Below are 24,184 nucleotides of genomic sequence, written 5' to 3'. Positions count from 1 at the left end.
AATAAATAAATAAATAATAAAAATGCACAAAGGACTTGAATAGACATTTCTCCACATCAGATATCCATATAACCAATAAGCACTTAAAAAGATCACCATTAAGTCATTAGAGAAATCCAAATCAAAACCACAGAGAGGTACCATTTCTTACTAGGGTGGCTATAGTCAAAAAAACAAGAGATAAATGTTGACAAGGGTGTGGAGAAATGGGAACCCTTATAATGTTCTACATACGTATGCATACAAGAAGGGTGTGGAGAGAAGCCAAAATAGAATACAAGCAGGGACGAACGGACTGAACTGTATTGTCAATGATTAGCATAACCACAACAAGTGGGTGGAGAAGAAAAAAAATTAAGTAAGTTTGGAAAACAGTATTTTGACTGTATACTGTAAGGCCAAAGACAAAAATAACTTTATACAAATATTGCACTCTAGTTAGTATGTTTATTTTTCACAGGGATGTATATTAACAATTGTGAAGCAACTTTATTCTAGAATTGAACAAATAAGGAAAGATATTGTGGATAATGAGTCAGGTTTCTCCTTGTTGGAAAAACAAGTTACACATAAAGAAAGAGGGAATTGGGGAATGAACCCTGTGGTGCTGGATAATTAGAAGTGTCAGTATTGAAACTAACACAACACTGTAAATCAACTATACTCCAAAAAAAACCTGAAGTGTCAGTATGAACCCATGGTTTTAAATATATAAACAAATGGATAGATACAGAAATAAATAGAGATATGTATATTAAAAGCACACATATATTTCCTAGCTCTGTTTGGGAGAGGGCCTAGAAGCGGTGACACTGCAGTAGCAATGAAATCTAGCATCCAGATCTTGATTTCTAAATATTCTCTGATAAACAACCAGGGCTTCTTGATTCTAGAGTTGAGGCAGGAACAAGATGGCCCTGGAACAAATTGTAGGGCCATAGAGTAAGGAAGTGATTTTTTTAAAAATAAATTTATTTATTTATTTATTTTTGGCTGTGTTGGGTCTTCATTGCTGCACACGGGCTTTCTTTAATTGCTGTGAGCAGGGACTACTCTTTGTTGCGGTGTGCGAGCTTCTCATTGCAGTGGCGTCTCTTGTTGTGGAGCACAGGCTCTAGGTGCACGGGCTTCAGTAGTTGTGGCATGCAGGCTCAGTAGTTGTGGCTCGCAGGCTCTAGAGTGCAGGCTCAGTAGTTGTGGCGCCTGGGCTTAGTTGCTCCGTGGCATGTGGGATCTTCCTGGACCAAGGCTCGAACCCATGTCCCTGCATTGGCAGGTGGCTTCTTAACCACTGCTCTACCAGGGAAGTCCCTATGTTTTTATTTCTTTTGAATAAATACCTAAGAGTGGAGTTGCTGGGTCCTACAGCAAGTATGTGTTTAACTTTATGAGAAGTTGCCAATCTGTTTTCCAAAGTAGTTGTACAGTTTACCGTTATCACCAGTGGTAGATGAGAGTTGCAGTTATTCCACATCTTCCTCAAGGGTGGTATTATTAGTCTTTTTTATTTTAGCCATCCTGGAGGATGTGCAGTGGTCTCATTGTGGTTTTTTTTTTTTTTTTTTTTTTTTTTTTTTTTTTTTTGTCGTACGCGGGCTTCTCACTGCTGTGGCCTCTCCCGTTGCGGAGCACAGGCTCCGGATGCGCAGGCTCAGCGGCCATGGCGCACGGACCCAGCCGCTCCGCGGCATGTGGGATCTTCCCAGACCGGGGCACGAACCCGTGTCCCCTGCATCGGCAGGCGGACTCTCAACCACTGCGCCACCAGGGAAGCCCTCATTGTGGTTTTAATTTGCATCTCCCTCATGATTAATGGTGTCCAGCATCTTTTCCATGTCTGTTGACCATCTACTTTTGTGTGTGAAGTGTGTTCCAATTTTTCGCCAATTTTTAAATTAGGTTGATGGTCCTGTTGTTATCGAATTGTATGAGTATTATATTTATTCTGGATACAAGTCTTTTGTCAGATAATAATGTGACATATATTATCTCTCATTCCATGGCTTGCTTTCTTTGAGTTTTTTTTTTTAACAGCTTTATTGAGATATAATTCACATACCCTCTCTTTGACTGCTTAACTGTGTCTTTTTAAAAGAATTTTAAAATTTTGGTGATTTCTAAATTACCATTTTTTTTCTTTTCTGGTTCAGGTTTTTTGTGTTGTAGCTAAGAAATCTTTGCCTACTCCAAGGTTGTGAAGATTTTCTCCTGTGTTTTCCTCTTGGAGTTTTATAGTTAACATTTAGGTCTGTGACCTGTTTTCACTTTCATTTTTGTGTTTGGCTTGAGGTAGGAGTTGAGGTTCATAAAAACCTTTTTTCTTTTAAGTAAAGTGCTAAACAGAACACACAGTGAGCTGCACTTTGAAAGACCAGGTCACCAACCAAGCCAGAAATGGTCAGTGATATCCCAGTGTCACTTTGTTAAATAGATCATGGCAGTGTAAAAGCCAGGGTTTGTGGTTTCTTGTGCAAGTGTATTCCAGGTAGCAGTACCCTTACACATGCTTCCTGTTTATGTCCGTTCGTGACTATTCATTCCCACCACTTAGCTCTGATTAATGCAGAAATGAATTAAAACTTAACACAGTTCAGTAGGGGGAGGGGAGGCACTTGGCTGAAGGAGGAAAAAGAAAATGCTCCCTACCTCGTGCAGACACAAGCCCAGGTGGCCTAGGTAGTTGCCTCTCAGATGTGATTTGATAAGTAACCAAAGCTACTTTTGTCAAAAATATTTCCCTGCTGACTTGCCCCAATGTCCTAATCCCCACCATTAAGAATCACTATGAGAGGTAAAGCATGAATTAACTGAAATCCCCTGTGAAAATGCCCATAGCCTGAAGCGGGTGCTGGGGAGGGAAGGCTCTGGTTTCTTTATTGGATCAATCAACAACTTCCTAGGAAAGGAAAAGCAAGCCCCAGTGGGGCAGACATTGTATTGAGGGAGGAAAGGGAAGAGTGGGAAAGTCGAGAACAAGGTACAGTGCTCCCATATTGCAACCAGATTTGCTGACCTAAAAATCAGAACACAGGGGCTAATAAATGACATAATTTTCTACTTTGTGAAATTTTTAAATAGAGAGTTTAACAGTGGCCCAGTGTTGAATCATTTACCTGTCTTTGTTCAGACTATCCCGGAGTCTCCTCCATATCTGGTTGCCATATTCATCAACTTTACATGGCAACTCTAAAGTGTGGCAGAGAGGGCATTGGTGGAAAACTCTATGTAAGCATCTAGGGGCACTGGGGACTCCAGAAAGCTTGGAGCCCAGAGGTACATGGGAAGCAGACCTCACCCATCATCAGTCTAGACTGGCAACACCGAAAATGATTTTTGGGTAATGGACACACCCTTAAGAAAATCTGCCAAAGACATCACCTTCCTGGTCATCATTCTCTTAATTCAATCTCTGTACCCTGTATTGAGCTTTACCCTTTTGTTGGACCCGCAGGCAGGACACAAATTACGTATAGAGACAAATACATACAATTTATTCATTAACATGGGGACAAAATTCCCATAACTCTGGAATGTCAAGTTATATCATCAAAGTTCTTTGTTTAGAAGTAGAAGTAAGTGTTGGCAAGTGCTTCTTGTACAATTCAAGAAAATTAGGCAGATTTCACAATATGGAGTGTCCTTTTTGGTCAATAGTATTGCTTCAGGAGACATAATATTTCACAGATCTTTCCTGTAACTTCCAGAAAAGTCAGCCAGCCAGATTTGGGTTCAAACTTCTTTACAAAGCCATTTTCCTATGAGAGAACAAATTTAACATTTTAAAAATTAGTGGAGACTAAGTTTGCTGGAATGAAAAGCAAAGAAACTTTCATTTAAATAATGCAGGTAGTCAATCTTCTCTGTACTTTCACCAGTTTTATTCTATTCATCCTATTATCATTCTCTATCTCCCATTCCAGACTGCTCTAGAGCAGCACTGTCCAATAAAAATATAGTGCGAGCTACCTATGTAATTTTTTTTAGTAGCCACATTTTTTTTTTTTTTTTTTTTGCGGGATCTTAGTTCTCCAACCAAGGATTGAACCCACACCTTCTGCAGTGAAAGCGCAGAGTCCTAACCACTGGGTCACCAGGGAATTCCCAGTAGCCACATTCTTAAAAGTAAAAAGAAAGAGGCAAAATTAACTTTTTAAATATGTTTAGTTCATCTAAAACGTTGTGATCTTGGGACTTCCCTAGTGGTCTAGTGGTTAAGACTGCACTTCCACTTCAGGGGGCGTGGGTTCGATCCCTGCTTGCTGAACTAGGATCCCGCATGCCTGCCTCACAGCCAAAAATAAATGAATGAATGAATGAGTAAATAAATAAAGTGTTATGATTTCAATATGTAATCAATATGGAAACAAGATATTTTACTTTTTTTTGTACTGAATCTTTAAAACCCAATGTGTGTTTGTACTTAGGGCATCTCTTAATTCAGACCAGCCACACTGCAACTGTTCAAGAGTCACAGTTGACAAGTGGCTGCTATATTGGATGGCATAGCTCTGGAGGACAGAAAATCTATCTTTTTTCCCCTCTTTTAAATGTCTGGTATTGAAATATGCATTTATATTTGTAAACCCCATTGTGTTGAGAGTCATAAGGACTCAACAGTAAAGCCAGATTAAATCAGTGCCTCTGAGCCTGTGAGAACATTGTGGTTTCCATTACAATTCATTCTCTTTTTGATCAGACATGTTTTTTTTAAAAAAATAAGAGTATAAACCAGACACTGTATGTAATTAATTTATAATCTATTCTTATAGATCATCCTCACTGAAAAGTACCTCTGAGATCACCCGGCCTAATGCCCTCTCTTATTTTGACAAATGAGGAAACTGAGGTCCAGAAAAAAATAAGTTACATAAGGTTACCTGACTTCTTAGTGCTTGGACCTCTACTGGGATGCAGACACCGTTCTTTTCACTCCGTAAATTTTCAAACCACCACCAAGAAGATTAGAAAATAGTTAAAATAATATTTTTTAAATGTTCATCTTGTAAACATTTGCTCTACCTCCAGCAAGTTCCATTTCTGGGGGTTACAAATGTCTTCAAGTAGTTCACAGTCTATGTGACTAATATCAAAATGTAAACCAAGCATATTTCTTTGACAGAGAACTCTGTAGTGCCTTGGAATTGTCTTTTTGAGCATCACTGGCAGCGCAGACAAACACCAGTCAGGGGAATTTTCCATTGAAAAGATTGAGCCAGAAAGCCAGCTTCCACTAACCCTCTGTGTGAAGTGTGGAGTCATGCTGTGAGATGCATGCTGTCACGTACTAACAGAGGAGACGGACTGCCCCTTCTCTTCTTCCTCTTTCCCCTGCCCTTACACACTCACACATTTCCCGTACATTCTAGGTGTGCATCCACTTCAGTGCTCGCCTTCCTAGAATCTTCACAAACCTCGTATTAATGGGGCACTCCAAAATGATATTTATTATTGTTACAATGATCACCATCTATTACAATTAAGCAGTTAATATGTTATCCTCTTATATATATTAAAGTTCTAAACTAAAGCATGAACAAAGGAGGGACTTCCCTGGTGGTCCAGTGGTAAGACTCCGTGCTCCCAACGCAGGGGGCCCAGGTTCGATCCCTGGTCGGGGAACTAGATCCCGCATGCATGTCACAACTAAGAAACCCACATGACGGACTTCCCTGGTGGCGCAGTGGTTGAGAGTCCGCCTGCCAATGCAGGGGACATGGGTTCGTGCCCTGGTCCGGGAAGATCCCACATGCCGCAGAGCGGCTGGGCCCGTGAGCCATGGCCGTTGAGCCTGCGCGTCCGGAGCCTGTGCTCCGCAACGGGAGAGGCCACAACAGTGAGAGGCCCACATACCGCAAAAAAAGATTAATAAGAAACCCGCATGCCACAACTAAGACCGGGCACAGCCAAAATAAATAAATAAATAATAAATAAATGAATAAATATTAAAGCGTGAACAAAGGAAAAAATTGACAAATTCAGCAATACGAAGATTAAAGTTTTTTAAAACGATAAGAAACTAAAATAAGAACAACAGACCAGGAGACTATTTACATTTGCCACGAAAGAGTTCATTGAAATGTAAGAGAAAAATCATCAAGCCCTTAATAGTTAAAAAAGGCAAAGGCTGTTAAAAAGAGAAATATAAATCATTAACAGGTATATGGGGGGAAGAGGGGGTGGGATGAATTGGGAGGTTAGGATTGACATATATACACTAATATGTATAAAATAGATAACTAACAAGAACCTGCTGTATAAAAAAATAGAATTGTCTTAAAAAAGTATATGGGAAAATATTCCACATTACTAGCAGTTAAATAAATTCACATTTTAATACATGTTATTGTTTTTTAGACCTATTAAATTGACCTTGTTATCTTAAGCCTATTAAACCCTCAAAATTATATCTAATGGTTCCGCCCAATGCTGGTAAAGTTGTGACATTGTCCCATTGATACAAACCTTCTGAAAGCAATATGTATTCCAATATGTATAAGTAGTGTAATTATACTCATATATAAACCAATCATCCTAGTGTTAGAAAGTGATCATGAGGCAGTCTTCTAAAATGTGGGGGGGGAAACCATCTTCATGTTCAGTATTGAAGCATTATTTCTAAGAAGGGAAAACAGAAACCAACCCAAATGTCTAACAGTTGGGAATTGCTTAAGTAAATCATGATGCGTAAAACTGGTGGGATATTCTGTAGACACTGAAAGTGTTAACATGGAATAAGTGAGGCAAGTTGTTTAAAAAATCACTCTGACTGCTATGTGGAGAACAGACCATGGCAGGGCAAGTATGGAAGTAGGGACACTGGTAGGAGGCTCTTGACATAGTCAAGTGAGAGAGGAAAGTTGCCTGGATGCACTGGATATGCAGTATTTCAAAGGTGCCCCCAACAGAATTTGCTGATGAGTTGGACGGAGGGTATGAGGGAAAGGGGTCACGGGTGACTCCCAAGGTTAGAGAGCTGAACTTAGGTTTCCTGAAGGACCCACAGGAAGACTTAAACTATGTTTCACCTTAGTTTTCATTAAATGATTTTTAAATCTCAAGTTAAAATTCAAAAGAAATACAAGATGAATCTGGCCCCCAAATCTATTTAATCAAAGGATATGTAAGAATTCTTGAGATTGTATTACATTGCTGCTAGATCTTTACGCCTTTTGGAAATGCCTTTGCCGGATTGAATACTTAGTCAGTCGTCTACATGCCTGTGTATGTCCTTTTATTTGCCCTCACCAGACCATTATTTAAAGCAAGACAATCATAAAAAAATACAACCTACTTTGCCTAACTCTTATGACTCAGGCTTTAATATACTGGTCACTTGGAAAGCACCAATTCTGACTGTACATCCCTAATTTCAAAAGGGGCTTTCTTTTGGTATTAGAGTAGTTTTAAGAATTACATATTTAAACTTTCTGGAATTTCCCATATAACCTTCATAGTTGTATTAATATCTGACAGTTTACAAAGCACTCTTACAGAAATGTCCTTTAATCTTTTAACTTCCCTTCTAAGGTACGTATTACTGTCTTCATTATATATTACATATAACATAATATAATATTTATTATATTTATTATATTAGGAATTTGAGTTTCAAGTTACTTTTGAAACTCACTCAAGATCACAATTCTAGTGAATGGGAAAACCAGAGTTCAAATCTCAGTTTCTATGCTAGTTTATTCAATCACTCCATCAACAAATATTTGTTGGCTACCTTCTATACCATAGGCCCTGAGCCAAGCCTGCAGTATTCGGTGGTGCATTAGGTAGACATGATTCCTCCCGTGTGGAGCTGAGGGCTGAGTGTCCTTTCCACTCAACCAGCACAGGCACAGGAGAATGCTTAAGTGAAGAGGGCAAAAGTAAGAAAGCCACCTAGCTGTAAAGGAAAGGCAATCCCAAGGGATGCGATGAATTTCATCTCAGGCACATTCTAATGGTTTTTAAGAACCAGCCTTTCCTCATGAATGCCAAAGACTGACAAAAACAAATAGCACTAGCTCTCCTGTGAGATCTATGAGAGCCTATTCATTTTCAGCATGTCAAATTGGCAGAGGGACAGGAGGAAATAACGGTAAATGTGGAAGGGGAATAGAAAGCGAGATGAGAAGCAGCAAAGAAAAGGAAAGAAAGAAAAGGGAGAAGGAGGGAGGGAAGGAAAAAGGGAAGGAAGAAAGGAAGGAAAGTAACTCACTTAATCTCAAAAGTAATCTAACTTATGAGATTATGACCCCATTTTTGATACACTGGTCTTATTTTTTTACCTTTAGGACATCTGTTTTAGATGGTGGCTAATATCTAACTATAGTTGATGATATAATTTCTGCAGATTAAATCTATTCAGGGAAGTTAGGCATTACTACTACTACTAATAACAATAGCCCTAAGCTTGTATTGAGTTCTTATTTGTAGAAACTGTGTTCTGGGTGCTTTATATATAATAGTAACTGATTTAATCCTTACACCAGTCCTGGGAGATAGACAGCAATAGTCTCCCCATTTTACACATGAGGTTTAGGGAAGTTAAATAACTTGTTTATGTCACACAGGTAGTAAGCATGAAATGAACTCAGGTCCACCTGATTCAGAGTTGGTGCTCTTATTATCTCTGCTGTCCTCACATACCACATTCTTGATCCAAAAGTTTTCATAAAATCTCTGGGCACACTTAAAATTTAATTAAATATGGGTACTCTCTAGTTGTAGGTGAAATGCCCCTCTCATCTCTCATTATAGGCATGCATCTTTAATCTGGAGCCAATGACAAGCACATATGAATGACTGTGGACAGGACAAGAGATCAGTGACTGACTTGGAGAGTTTTCCAGGACGGTAGAAAGTCAGAAGTTGGTGCTTGCTTCTTGATGAAGTTGTAAAATGCCTCCTCATCTTCCTCTCTTCCTATGGGCCACCTGACTCCACTAGCACAGGCATGGGATTGTACCCTTTCCCTGGAAGTAAGTCATTCAAGAGTAGGTTCATTCATTTGAGCAGATTTGTCAACATCAGTATGCAAAGAAGATACTGGTTTGCCATGCTGGTCTGTACTGATTCAAAAAAGCACTGCCCGTCTTGAACAGATTCAGTGTCTCCTATGAGCTGGGAAAGGAATATTGAGGTTGCTTTGAAATAACATCTTAAAGGGCATTTCTATTCTGTCTAAGCTGTTCAAGTGTAAAAGTCAAGAGCTTAAAACCTACATAAGGACTTGGTGAAGGCTGATGTGTGTGTGGAGGGGGGCACATGTGTGTTTATATCCTGCCATACTCACTCACACTTGCACCTGTACCACCCCCAAAAGATGAGTACACTTCTAGACTTTCTCAGAGACAATTCCACACCCTCCACTAATTATGAGTTCCAGGAGCTTACAAAATTTATTGTTAAGAAGTTAAAATTTTCAGTAACGTTTATTCATTTTCTGGGTGTTCCAAATACAGTGCACACTCATGCAGAGCTTGTAAACTAGTACGCTCATACGTGGGCCTCTGTGCTAACGAACTTCTCCTTTCACTTGAAACCTACACAGTGTAATAGCTGAAACTTCCACCCGTCCTTCAGTATAGCTTTCCACAGCAACCAGAAAAAAACACGACCAAATATCTCACATGCTTTGTCTAGGCCCAAGTCAGGCTGAGTTCCAGGAAGAAAAGGTGATGGAGGAAGGGGAGTGGCTGCAGTAAGCCCTATCACTCTGCAGGAAGACCTCAACAAAATGCAAAAAACATCAAGTAAAAGATTTCATCAACGTTTAAAACACAAGCACCGAAGACAGCTATAGTTTTAAAAGACAACAAAGGAGAAGATATCTATCACATATATAAAAATAATTTGTGTCCAGAATATTCCAAGAATTCCTACAAATCAGTGAGAAAAAGACAAAATAATAGGAAAACAGCAAAGAATATAAATAGGCAGTTCTCTGAATAAGAATTACAAATGGTCAATAAACATATGTAAAGACGCTCAATATGAAAAGATGCTTAACCTCACTAGTCATCAAGGAAACAAGAATTAAAACAAGATAAATTAGGTATATATTTTTAAGCCAGCGGAATAGGGAAACTGTGACAGACTACTATAACCTAATGTTAGTCAGCCGGGATGGGAGGAAATGTGGGATATTTGAACAAGCTGTGACGGGAGCATGACTTGGTAGAACCACTTTGGAGGACAAGAATCTAGTAAATTTTAAAAAGTGTCTACACCATGACCTAGCAATTCTATGTCCCAATATCCATCCTAGAAAAACACACATACAAGGGAAGACATGATTAAAGATATTCAATGAAGTATTGTTTGCGATAGCTCTGGAAATAAATAAATATCCATCAGCTAGAAAGAACCAAACATTCAACAACATTTACATACAACAGCGTATAGGTAGTACTCTTTTTTTTTTTTGACTATGCTGCGACTGAGCCCCCTGCAGTGGAAGCATGGAGTCTTAATTAACCCTTGGACCGCCAGGGAAGTCCCTGTAGTACTCTTTTAAATACTTATTAACGTGGAAAAACTAAGCCCATGCACCACAACTACTGAGCCTGTGCTCTAGAGCCCGCGAGCCACAACTACTGAACCCGTGTGCCACAACTACTGAAGCCCATGCGCCTAGAGCCCGTGCTCTGCAACAAGAGAAGCCACTGCAATAAGCCCACACACCACAACGAAGAGTAGCCCCCGCTCGCCCCAACTAGAGAAAGCCTGCACACAGCAACAAAGACCTAACACAGCCAAAAATAAATAAATTTTAAAAATAAAAATATAATACTTATTAAAATGCCCTTGGATAAAAAAAAAAGCAGAATAAGTACCATGTACTATTTATACAAATAATTTATAAATACTATAAATTATTTAGTATTATATTAGTATTGTTACATAGTATTTAACAATTTATAACAATTGTTTTTACAAAGAAGTGCTGAGTATATTTTCTATGGATATGTTCAACAGGCATGTTTTGCATGTAAAAGAATTGATACCACTGGATAGCTCTGGGAAGAGGGGAGGCCAAGGTTTGTGTTGAAGAGAGGACATAAGTGCTGTAAAAAAGTAAGTATTCAGTGTATTGGGATATAAAGAAAAGCATATAGGTCCAGCTGGGAAAGGCCCCTTATCAATATGAGTTGTAATATAGGCTCCCTGCACGATCTTAGCTTTTTGAGACACTGATAATAAAGTGAATTTTTATTTGGAAATTCTTGAATAGTTTCTTGCCGGTGGTGCAGTACATTATTTTTTTTTAGTCACCAAGCTTTACCAGCCAGAATTTGTCATATTAGAAAACTGAAAAAAAAAATCAATTTGTAAGCAATGAACTTGCAAAAATTTACACCTGTCTTTTGTAACATAATATCTAAATACAACAGCATCTAATACCAACTATTTCTGTACTAATTCTACATTGTCATGACAACGCTAACAAGAGCTAAGTCTCAGACTAGACTCTGACTCTAAAGATGCATTAGGGAGGTGCATCTTTTATTAATCCCCAAAACTCACTCCTGCAATTTACACGGTTAGGAATAAAAACTGAAACCACAAGAGTTTTCCAACTATAAAGTTTTAAGGTTCATTGGAAATGAGCTAGAAATTTTATTTAAAAATTTTAAAACTTTTAAAACAAACTACCCAAAGAAAATATAATCCTTAGGTAGTTTTTTTTTTTTTTAATCAGCAAGGAAACTGTCAATTCCTATTTCAAAGTAAAGACAACAAAGAATATTTCCATCACACATACCCAGCCTCCGTTCTGCCTTATCCATTCTCCTGTGTTTTTGGTTATGAACTCTGCAACAAAGTAAGAAATCTCCTTGTAAGTGTCCACATCTGGGGCAATTCGCCCTCCTAGAAGTTTCTTGATGAGAATGCCTTCAAATGCAAATATGGTCACAATCCTTCCCCAGTTAACGATGCCATCTTCAAATTCCCTTTCCATCACTTGGTTGAATATTGTTCTGGCAGTGTCTATGGACACAACATCAATATTGTCCAAGCATGGTTTCAAATTCTTTTCAACTTCGTTTTGGACTGAGAAAGCAACATCTTGTAACACCCTGGATGTTTTGCTTGGACCAGATCCAGGTTGTGGTATCTGCAAGACGTACTTCAGGTAGTCCTGGGCCAGCATGTGAATATAGCCAAACTCGCTGTCGGTCATCATCTTCCTGCTGGAGAGCAAAGTCTTGAGCTTGTTCACCTGGACGGGACTGAGGCAGTCTGAAGCACAAACTCACGCAGCTTGGCGTAATATGACACATGGTATCTGGAGGCTGGTGGAATTTCTGTTTGCATCACTTGATAGTATCCTTCCTCCTTGTCACTTTCATGCGTAGGCTCTGTGTGAAAGAGAAAGTTTAACATGTGAAAGAGGAAAATTTTTCAAAGAGAGGCCACTTCCTCATCCTGTAAGTGATTAATGCAGTTTTTAAAGTTTTAAATTCAAGGATGTGGAGAAATTAGAACCCTCATACACTGCTAGCAGGATTGTAAAAGAGTGCAACCCCTGTAAAAAGTTTAGCAGTTCCTCAAGAAGTTAAATACTATAGGGACTTCCCTGGCACTCGAGTGGTTAAGACTCTGCATCCACTGCTGGGGGCACAGGTTCCACCCCTGGCTGGGGAACTAAGATCCCACGTGCTGTGCAGCGCGGCCAAAAGGAAAAAAAAAAAAAAGGTAAATATAGAATTACCTTATGACCCAGAAATTCCACTTATAAGTATATGCCCAAAAGAACTGAAAACAGGGACTCACACAAATCCTTACACACGAATGTTCACAGCAGCATCACTTAAAATAGCCAAAAGGTGGAAACAACCCAAATGTCCATCTGCAGATGGGGAGATAAATTGTGGAAGATTATTCCGCCATAGAAAGGAAGTGTGGATACATGTTACAGCATGGATGAACCTCAGAATCATGATGCCAAGTGAAAGAAGCCAAACGTAAGAGGTCACATATTGTATGATTCCATTTATGTGAAATATCCAGAATAAGTAAATCCAGAGACAGAAAGCAACTTGGTGATTGCTGGAGGCTAAGAGGAGAGGGGAGTAACTGCTTAGTAGGTACAGGCTTTTATTTTGTGATGAAAATGTTTTGGGACCACATAGAGGTGGTGGCTGCACACCATTGTGAAGATACTAAACATCACTAAATTGTTCACTTTAAAATGGGTCATTTTAGGGACTTCCCTGGTGGCGCAGTGGTTAAGAATCCACCTACCAATGCAGGGGACACGGGTTCTGATCCCTGGTCCGGGAAGATCCCACATGCCACAGAGCAACTAAGCCCGCGAGCCACAACTGCTGAGCCCGCATGCTGCAACTACTGAAGCCCACACACCTAGAGCCTGCGAACTGCAAAAAAGAGTAGACCCCACTCACCACAACTAGAGAAAGCCCCCACGCAGCAATGAAGACCCAACACAGCCAAAAATAAATAAATAAAATAAATAAATTTATTAAAAAAAACTAAAGGGGTTCAAGCTTCTCCATCCCTTTCCTTTCTGTTATTCATTCCCTAAGTCCAGTCTCCTGTCAAAACAGTCTAGTATCTATGGCTGCCCTAAATGTAAGAGATCCTCTAAAGTCACACTAGGAAATTAGTAGCTTGACATTTTACTCCTGAGCACCAGGATTATAGAAGAGTTGATTAGAAAGGACCCCTTAACCCAAAGGAATTTTCCTAGGATAGATTTCCTGAGCTAGACTTTCAGGTGGATCATCATCCTCATGGCAGTTGTGGTCATAGCCACTAAAGGTGTGATCACGGTGTTCCAAGCTCTCTTAACAGCATTTTACTCACAGTAATTCAAATACATTTATCTTTACAACCCAAGAACTTCTGATAGAAGACAAAATCCTGCTATAAGCCAATACCTCTAATTCCTCTTTTAAAAAATATTTATTTATTTAGGCTGTGCTGGGTCTTAGATGTGGCATGCGGACTTCTTAGCTGCGGCTTGTGGGATCTTTAGTTGTGGCATGCGAACTCTTAGTTGGCGGAACGCATGCGGGATCTAGTTCCCGGACCAGGGATCGAACCTGGTTTCCCTGCATTGGGAGCTCAGAGTCTTACCCACTGGACCACCAGGGAAGTCCCCCTCTAATTCCTCTTAAGTCAGCCAAATTGTCCAATGTATGGATAGAAGTTAGGAGCCAGAAAGAACACTAGACTTGGAGTCAGAGGACCCAGCCTCGGTCCTCCCCAAATCCCTGCTCCCTTACTATGTGCCCTGGGTTTGTAAAATGAAACGATACACATTGACCTCAGAGGGGTGAGGTATGAAACAGATGACCCCTGTAGCGCCTACAACCACACCTGGTGCAATGTGGGGGCCTAATCAGCCCTGGTTCCCCATCATTCTTTTATGGACTAATGTGAAATCGGGCTTCCCGGTAAAGGCGTAACTTCCTAAGTGCACAGTTTCAAGTGAAATGCAAATCTGCCATTTATTTAACTTTGGCACCAATTCTGGGAAACAGCTGGCAGACATGGTGAAATTACTGGCTAAGAAGAGCACTGGGGGTTTGGGGGCGGATTTCAAGTCTCTTCACCAGAGTACCTGGCAATTAAGGCAGTTAGGGAACCATATCCCTGTCTGCTGGCTGTGTCTTACTGTCGACTGAGGAGCCAGTCTCGCTAGTAGGCAGGAGCAGTGGGTGGGAGAAAGAGGAGATAATGCAGGGTCCCTTGAGAAATGGAATTCACTTTTTTGTTTTCTATCCACTTATGGAGTAACTTTGATTCTTTGCATCAGTGTCTCTGAAGAGCTGCAAACAGGAAAAAAAAAATCCATTTAACGTGTAGTTCTGAATTATCTCCAGAGAAGGAAGGGAGAGATGGTGCTTAGGGTGCTGGTTCATAGGAACTTGTGGGCCATGAAAACCCACCTCTCAGACCTCGTACCACGAGAATGTAATTGACTAAGGGTGCCAGGTGCTGGGCCCTGAATCTACTGCCTACCCGCCTCTGCACTGAGGCTGTGCTACCCACAGGCTGTCCCCAGTCAATGACTGGGCAAGGCAGGAATAGGAAGAGCGATTCCTGTAGGTCAGCCTCCTTCGAAAGGTGACTTTGATTCAGTGACTTGCCATCGGCTTTGTGAAGCCTTGCTTAGACTGCACTCCAGCCTGAGGCTCTCCTTGCCCAATCTTCCTTCCTCCTGGCTCTTCTTCTGCCAGGTCAGCCCTGCGCTGTGGTCTGACAGCTCTCCCAGCCTCTTCCACCTCCCTCCCCGTTTTCCCGCACAGGCATCCCCCCCCCTAAATCTCTCACACATCTAATCCTCTCTTGGCATTTTCTCCATGGAGTTCTAAACTGACACGGGACCTGTATAGAACAAGGGAGCGTACAGACACGTGGTCAAGCCACTTCTCCAGGATGTCCCCTGGGGAAGTCGCCCCCTCCCCTCCTAGAGGTTGCCTGTGGGCTCCCAGGAGCAGGAAGCCAAGGGCAGGCGGCTTTCTCTCCTCCAAGCATGTAAGAACCACCACAGGGATGGGAAAATTTATTTTCTCCCACCATTACATTCTCATGGTGATGAGCATTTCTGGAAAAATAGTATAAGCATGTGGTTTAAGAGTGGCAATTAAGCCTTCCAAGGTCAGGGTCTACCTTTTTTCTCTCTCTTGCCAGTGTTGAAGCCTGGACCCAGGGAAGCCAGGTAGTTGATCTTTGTTGAACAAATGAAACGCACTGATGTCACAACTGGGGCCAACTACGTTTAAGGCTCTATATTCCTGATCTTCTGGATCTGAAAAGGAATTATTTTAAAAATTCTTAAGTATTGTAGCCTGCTTTAGTTTATTTTGGAGCATTTCCAAATACTCACTTTTCAAGGATAGGTGGAAGAAAGACAAAGTCTTTTCCGAAAAGAATTATTTGTATATAAAGTGCAGAGACTGGAGTGGGGGTGTGTTGCAGTGGAGCAAAGTGTGGGACGGAGACAAGTAGCTGACCAGGAACCAGGCGGGGGACAAAGGGAGGTATCCTTTCTCAATGCCACTCTCACCTGAGTCTGCGTTCCCCAGGGTCCTGTATCTAGGCCATTAAGGACCAGCACATGGTTCCCTATCTCCTGAGCAGCTCTGTCCCCATGAGGAGCTTTGTATGAAATCAGGGGTTCACCTGAGTACAGTCTGAGGGAGTCAGCCAGAATGGGTGGGGTCTGGAAACCATATGTGTACTTTTTGATTTTTATTGAGGTATAGTTGTTTTACAATGTTGTGTTAGTTTCTACTGTACAGCAAAGTTAAGTAGAGTTCCCTGTGCTATACAGCAGGTTCTCATTAGTTATCTATTTTATACATATTAGTGTATATATGTCAGTCCCAATCTCCCAATTCATCCCATTCATGCCTCTATTTCTGCCTTGCAAACTGGTTCATCTGTACCATTTCTCTAGATTCCACATATAAGTGATATTATACGATATTTGTTTTTCTCTTTCTGACTTAATTCACTCTGTTATGACAGTCTCTAGGTCCAACCGTGACTCTACGTCCAACCATGTCTCTACCATATGTGTACTTAATTATTCCATAAACACACACTAAGCTGCTACTGAGTACCAGGGTTTGTGTTAAATGCCAGAGAAAACTTTCTGCCCCTAAAGTATTTTTAATCTAGAAGAAACTATGCCACATTACAGGGAATTGCATCAAAGGAACTGCAGAGGGAAAAATTAGAGGAAGTTGCAGAGGTATAGCTTCAAATATGGGGATCCTTCCTGGAACCCATCCTAAGGCCATGGAGCCAGGCTTCTGAGAGTCTGGAAGTACACATGTATGACACTGATCTACTGTGGACTGAGGGGTGCGGATGGATGGGGGAGGGGGGTTGACGGTAGAATATGATTTCCCGAATCTGTGCACACCTAGTAAGCACCTATGGCCTGATGAAAGTGTTCTCCATACTGCACTCATTTTGCCAGAAGTTTCTACTGAAGAAGCATGGTGTCTTGGCTAGGGCTGAGGGAATTACTAGTGTTTGTCATGAAAATAAGAATAAGAAGAGTATGAAGCCTCCTAATAACTAATTAACAACTTCTTCCAGTTGTAAAGTACTGGGGGCTGCAATGTTGCAATTATTATCACAAACATACATACATGTGAACTACAACCTCGTGTCTAGCCATGGTGTTTACATAAATTGCCACATCCATACACATATGTTGTCTATTGCTTTCTAACTGCTTTCTAACAAATCGGTTCCCACCACTTAGTGGCTTCAAACAATAATCATCTATTTTGCTCATGAATGTGAAACGTGGGCAGGGCTCAGGATGGATGACTGGTCTCTGCTCCACGATGTCTGGGGTTTAGCTGGAATGTCTCAACAGCTGCGGCTAGAACAGTTGGGGTTGGCCGGGCATCTCTCTTCGCATAGTCTCAGGATCTCTCTGTGTGGTCTCTCCAGTGTGGCAATCTCAAATTGGTCATACTTCTCACATGGTGGCTGAAGATCCTAAGAGGGAGCATTCTAGTGACAAATGTAGGAGCCGAGTGGTCTCTTATGACCCAGTTTAGAACTCACAGAGTATAATTTCTATCATATTCTAGTGGTAGAAGCCATTACATGCCTGCTCAAATTCAAGGAAAGGAAACACAGACACTTTTACTGATAGGAAGAGTGTCAAGAATTTGCAGACACGTTTTAAAATTGCCACAATGTGCAACTCACACGCAAAGTCACTTGTACACAATCATGTTGTACACAATCATGTTCGTGTACAATGTAACCAATATCATCCTCATACAGTCCTTTGGATTGGAAAATCAGGGAGGCAATTCTAATCTTGGGGTGATCCTGCCCACCTCTACAACCATCAGGTTACTGCAGGGCTGAGAATCCTCTGGATTAGATCCTCGGAAGCCAGAAGTCTTCTAAGTGGGTTGAGGCACAATTGCCTGGAGAAGACCTCATTTAATCTCCCTCCTGATCGCAGAGATCTCATCATGCCATGAGTCCACCTCCTGCTCTGACCAGGAAGCAGAAAGCAATGACTGACAAAGGTTAAGTTTTGATGGGGAATATGAGGGAAGAAGCCTGAAGCCACCCTGGCTGAAGACTGGCTTGAGGACTAAGGGTCCTGCGTGCATGACCTCAGGGAGAGGCTGCCGAGGTCCACTTCTCTTTTCCCGAAAGGCAGACCTTGGGCGGAAACTTGCTTGGCTTTTGGCTCCTTCGGAGGAGGTGGCCCAGGGGAACTCCCACCGTGGTTTACTCTTTAGCTCCTCTGAGCTTATCATGACTGCTTCCCTTTTCCAAGGCTCGGGCCGGGGAATATTCTCTGCAGAGAGCAATGGTCTTCAGTGGGAACACCATCGTAACACAAAAGGGAGGGGGGAAAATAGAAGCCACCTGGGTACCCCCCCACCCCGCCCCATCATCTCCCTTGGCCTGGTGGAGCCAAGCCTCGATAATCAGAAAACACAGTGGAGGCAAGTCCCCTCCCTGTCACGAAAAGCCAGTAGCCCAGTGCGACAGGGCTCCCGGTGGGAGCTTGGTTCCTAACGGAGGAGACGAATTTCCAGGAAGTCCTAGGAGCAAGATAAGCAGGTGGGACTTCCCCCAGTTCTCCTGTTGTCTTTAGGAAAAAGGCTGAAACTGGGCCCTGGAGAGAACAACCAGCTGTGGACCAAGGGAGCTGAGAGGCAGGGAGGGAAGATGAGAGGTGTCGCCAAATGCGGCTTGTGGGGTGGGGTTTTGACTAAGGTTATAGAGGCCACAAAGGAGATGGAGGAGGAGAAAGAGGGGGGGGGGGGGGGCGAAGCCAGGGGGAGGTGGCAATTATAAATGGGCCCACATAAGACAGAATGTCTGAGTGCAAGATGTCCTCCTGCACTGATTTGTCCCTCATCCCTTCTGCACACCTGTGTGGACAGGTGCGTGCTCAGACCATCTTTCCTCACCCTCTCTGAATCTCGCTTGAATACCCATTGCTCATTCCGCTCCCCAGATCAGGATCCTCCAAGGGCTTCCTGCTGTCTTTGAAGAGGAGCTCAAGCTCCTCGAAGGGTCTTCATGCTCTGACTCGACCTCACCTCACCCCAGCCCCGCCCCCCGCCCTGACTCTGTGGGTGCTCTCCTTGCTCCAGGAATTTGTTCTTCCTGCTGTCTTTGAAGAGGAGCTCAAGCTCCTCGAAGGGTCTTCATGCTCTGACTCGACCTCACCTCACCCCAGCCCCGCCCCCTGCCCTGACTCTGTGGGGTGCTCTCCTTGCTCCAGGAATTTGTTCTTCCTGTTGTCTCCAACGGCAGCGGCTTTCCTCTTTCATCCGTGTGTTGCCAACCTTCTCCATCTTCAAGGCCCAGTCAAACCAAGCCTTCCCTACTCACCTGAGCCAGGAGAAATCTCAGTGTGTGTTCCCACAGGACCCTGTGCCCGAGCAATAACACATCTGACGTGTCTTATACGGCAGCTATGGTGCTGTCTGGTGCCCTTGGCTGGCAGCTCTCCTAGGAAGAGAGCTGCCTATTCAGCTTTGATTTCTTCAGAAGGCCCAGCACAGGGACTGACACATGCAAGACACATGTTGACTGGATTCTATTATTATCTTGGCTAGTAATGTCAAGTATTTGACAAATGGCCTACTTCACAATTAGACTGATACTGTGGCTGAAGCTATATTAGTATTTCGGTTAAGTTTTACTTGGCAAAGCAAAAGTAAAATTATTTTTCTTTCCCCAAATGTCATCTTGGGGGAAGTACAAGAGAAAACCCTATTTGAATAGGGCCTTCAAGTGATTTGGGCAGAGGGCCTCGGACTTTCCACAGCCCTAAATGGAATGGCAATAAGACACAACGCAAATGAAGGAAGCAGAAGTGTGCTCGGTAAGAGCAAGTGAAACTGGGCCCCTTAAGGGCAATTCTCTGTTGGAGACACAAGAACTCAGATTTCCCCAAAGAGCAAAGGGCAGACGGCCAACAGCCACTCACTCAGCCGACTGCTCAACAAACTTGACTGAGTGCCCATCACATGCCAGGCCCCACGCTGTGTCCGGGGATGCATATGCAGGGATTTTGTTTCATTAACACAGGTGTAAGGGGATATGACACAAACCACCGGAAAATTCAAATGCAGAATAAGTGCCACAAGACTAAATGACATCAAAGTTCAGTCTGGAGAAGAAAGAAATGACTTCCCAGAGGAGGCTGGGAAGTGGCCATGCTTCTCTCTTTGGAAAGGCAGTTGGTAAAAGTGAATGAAGTCCCTGTGCAGAAAGGAGGGGAGCTGACAAGTGGGGAGAGGGTCCTAGTGCCTTCCAGTCCTTGGTTGCAATTGTTCCATCCCACGTTTAGGTATCTGAGACTCTCAGAATGCTTCCAGTAAATTCTTCTTTTTGTCAAAGTTAGAGGTGTTTCGTGGAAGGGCTTCAAAACAGATGTATTTCCCCAACACAGTGCCATCAGGAGAAGAACAGGCTTTGGCCCTACTGAGAACATTCTTGAAAAACGGTCAGGATTAAAGTTTCCTGAGAAACTCTGTTCATAGTAGAGTGGGGTGAACAGTGGCTGCCGTGAAGTGGATGCATAGTGAGTGTCAGGGGTTTCTCCCTTCCCAGCATGGGACGGTGGTCTCATGACCTCCATTCTTGCAGTTCACGGGACTGCACTTTCCTGGAGGTACGATTCCATGTGGTCTGGGTTGGACCGTCCTTGGCCTTCTCCTCCCATTCCCTCTGCCCCATGACAGTGAAGGCACTAGATCCTGCCCCTTCTTGCCTAGGATTTGCTCCCTCAGTTACCTCCACAGTCTCCTGAACTGGCAAATCTGTTCCTCCCTACTGGATCACTCTCATCAGCAAGATCAACATTTAGGAATTCCTCTCACCTTAAAGGAAAAAGAAAAAAGCCCCCCTTGACTCCCGTCTACCTACAATTACTACCACATTTTTCTCCTCCTCAAAAGAATTTTCTATACTTTCCGTCTCCATTTCCTCCCATCCTATTCTCCCTTGAACCCACCCCAACTAGCCCTTTATCCTCACGATTCCACCCAAACTGTCCTTGTTGAGGCATGACCGTCTTCCCTCCGGCCAGTGCAGAAGTGGAGGGCACCAAAGAGCCTTCCAGACTCTCTCTTTCACACCTATCAGTATAGGTGTAGCAGGGGCGGAGTGGTGTGGTCTGACCCAGAACGTAGAATTCTGGGACTTCTTCTTCCCACCCAGTCTATCTCTCCGGCATGCCTTTCCTCTGAACTGCAGACTCATATACCCAACTGCCTACCTAACATCTGCCCTTGAATATCTAATAGGCATTTCACATCACCATGTTGGAACCAAGCTTTGAGTTTCCCACATGCCCCGTAACCTACCCCTCCCGCTGTAGTCCTCATCTCAGCAAACGGCCTCACCATCCACTCAGTCCAGAACACTTGGGACCGTGCTTGTCTTCTCTTTCGACCACACACTCCACGTCCAATGTATCAGCACAGCCTCAGAACTCTACCTTCAAAATAGCTCCCCAATCTGACCATGTCTCACCACCTCCACTGCCACCAAACCTAGTGCAAACCTCCATCATTTCTTGCCTAAAAAACACAGCAGTCCCCCAACGGATGTCTCTGCTTCCACTCTTGCCCCGCAGTCTATACTTCCCAGGGCCACCAGTACCCTTCACTCACTTTGCATTCACCACCCCCCACCATCTCTCGAGTCATCACTCTCTCTGTCCACACCAGGCTTGCCACTATCACCTAACCACCAGCTATAGCAGGTCACCTTTCTCCCTTAAAGAGGCTCAGCCTGGCAGATAAGAAGTGAGGGCGAGAGGAAGATCTTCCAGGAGTTTTCTGAGTTCACTGAAACAAAAGTACCTGCCACCTGTGTGGAAGATGAACTTCTTCTGAGAGAAAATCACAGCTGTGCACCATCTTTCCCATCGAATAGCACAGTACCTGGCAGGGGTACCAGAAGGCCGAGGCATCCTCTTAGACACCTCCTTGAGGAGGTAGCTCTCTCCAAGGACATTTAGCACCAGAAGACTTGAAGCCTGTGGAGAGAGATTTTTGTATCAGAGTTTCCAGCTTTCATTGCAGCAAGTGATGGAGCTGGATATAAAAATGTGGTGTGCTGATTTAGACCAAAAGTATGAATTACAGAAGTGTGGTGTTTCTATGGCTTTTAAAGTGACATGGACAACTTGCATTCTGACATGTAGAGTTTCCTTATTGACACTTGCATTAAAGATTGCAAAGAGGAGGCCTTGCTCTTCAAGGCTACTGAAATGATTCCCTGTGTAAAAAGGCCGTCTGGGCCTGGCTGGGGACAAAGAAGCTGCCATGGAGAATGGGTTGTACCTTTGTGACTGTGGAGGAGCTTCTGCACTAACATTGTGCCTCAAGAAATGAGGATCCATGCCTGCGATCACATCTTCCAGTGAATTTCCTAGCAGCAATGAGGTTTACACAAGTGACTTTGCTTACCTCATATTTAAACACTTGTTTATACAAAGAAATAATTGTCAGCACTATGAAGATGGAATGAGAGCTCCTAACTGAGGCCTTGCCTTGAGGTTTATTGGAATGAACTGCACTTTAATGAGGCGGTAGCTAGCGTTTGTAGCAGACAGACTTATGCTAGACCTGGATTTTAGAAAGATTTTGGAGCAGAAAATGCATTTGACTTTCGTGTGTATGTGTGTGTGGTAAAACATGCATAACATAAAATTTATCATCTTAACCATATTTAAGAATACAGTTCAGTGGCATTAGCAACATTCACATTATTGTGCAATTGTTACCAGAATGTTTCCATCATCCCAAACTAAAACTCCACACCCGTCTTCCCTCCCCACTCAGACCCTGGCAACCACAACTTTACTTCCTGTTTCTATGAATTTGAAGTGCCTCATCTAAGTGAAATCATGCAATATTTGTCCTTTTGTGACTGGCTTATTTCACTTAGTATAATGTCCTCAAGTTTCATCCATGTTGTTGTATGTGTCAGAATTTCTTTTCTTTTTAGGGCTAAATATTCCATTGCGTGTACATACCACATTTTGTTTATTCACTTGTCAATGGACAGTTAGGTTGCTTCCACTTTCTGGCTATTGTCAATAATGCTACTATGAATATTGGTGTATAAATATTTGTTTGAATCCTTGCTTTCAAATCTTTTGGATATAGTATATCCATAAGTGGAATTACTGGATCATATTCATTTGACTTTATGAAGAATATGTTTATTGGAAAAGAAGACTAACTTTTTGGAGTGTAGGAAAGTAAGAGCAGATGAAAATGATGTCAAGTTCAACAGATAATTCTTTTACCTTATAAAATAACAGAAGACATGCTTTTATTTCACTGATTCTCTCTTTCCTTCCCCACTCCCTCTCACATGCATGCACACACACACATACACAGAGCTACTTTAAATGTGTTAAGAAGCTAGACCATGAATTGACCATAATGGGGAAAATGTCCATTATTGGCGTCTCTGAAACTACCTCAAAACCAGTGCTGTGGTGTTACTAGTGGCGTCACTTAGGACATGAGGTATCTAAGGCAAAAGCTAGATTGTTATGAAACTCTGGAAAAGTGTTGACAGTGTTCGGCTTTTGCAAGCAGGCTGACTTTTGATGACTTTTCTGTAACTGTACCATCAGCAATCCTGGCTATAAGAGGGGTGACCCATAACCTAGTTTGATTAACCCCCAAACTAAAGATTAAATACTTGATTACCATTAGGCAAATGAAACCATATTGAATTTTAAGATATCAACCTCATTACTTCCAAGCAGACTTTAAAGTCTATTTACTAAATAGTTTGTATTGAAAAAAAAAAAACAACTGGGACTTTAACACGTTTTATGTAGGGTCAAGGTTTAAAATACACATGTATTATAATTTATGACACTCTCCTGTTTGAAACCCTGTTATGGCTTCGTTTAACACCGGAACGAGATTCTGTACTATACCTCCAACAGTCCAGGCCATCTGGCCACTCCCCTTTCTGCCTAGTTCCTGCCTCCCTTTCAACTGCTCAGCTCACTCCGACCACCTGCCCCTCAGGGCCCTTGCACTCATGGTCCTGTGCTACTTGGAATCCTCCCCTCCAGGTATTTGCATGGTTTTCTTCCTCACCTTATTTACTTTATAGCTCTTATCACTACCTGGCACTAGATTACTTATTTGTTTGCTTCCGTTTTTATTGT

General features: G+C 42.4%; 1 protein-coding gene across 1 annotated transcript; it reads right to left on the bottom strand.

Annotated features, from left to right (window-relative positions):
* Positions 1-3,647: 3,647 nt before the first annotated feature.
* BCL2A1 (BCL2 related protein A1) lies at positions 3,648-12,178 on the bottom strand. The gene is made up of 2 exons (XM_060095374.1): positions 11,759-12,178; positions 3,648-3,755 (listed from the first exon to the last, which is right to left on the bottom strand). The coding sequence occupies exons 1-2, from the start codon at positions 12,176-12,178 to the stop codon at positions 3,648-3,650; spliced, it is 528 nt and encodes a 175-aa protein (XP_059951357.1).
* Positions 12,179-24,184: the final 12,006 nt, after the last annotated feature.

This window comes from Mesoplodon densirostris, chromosome 4 (assembly GCF_025265405.1).
Source record: "Mesoplodon densirostris isolate mMesDen1 chromosome 4, mMesDen1 primary haplotype, whole genome shotgun sequence".
Taxonomy (NCBI): domain Eukaryota; kingdom Metazoa; phylum Chordata; class Mammalia; order Artiodactyla; family Ziphiidae; genus Mesoplodon; species Mesoplodon densirostris.
This window is presented reverse-complemented; position numbering and strand designations above follow the sequence as displayed.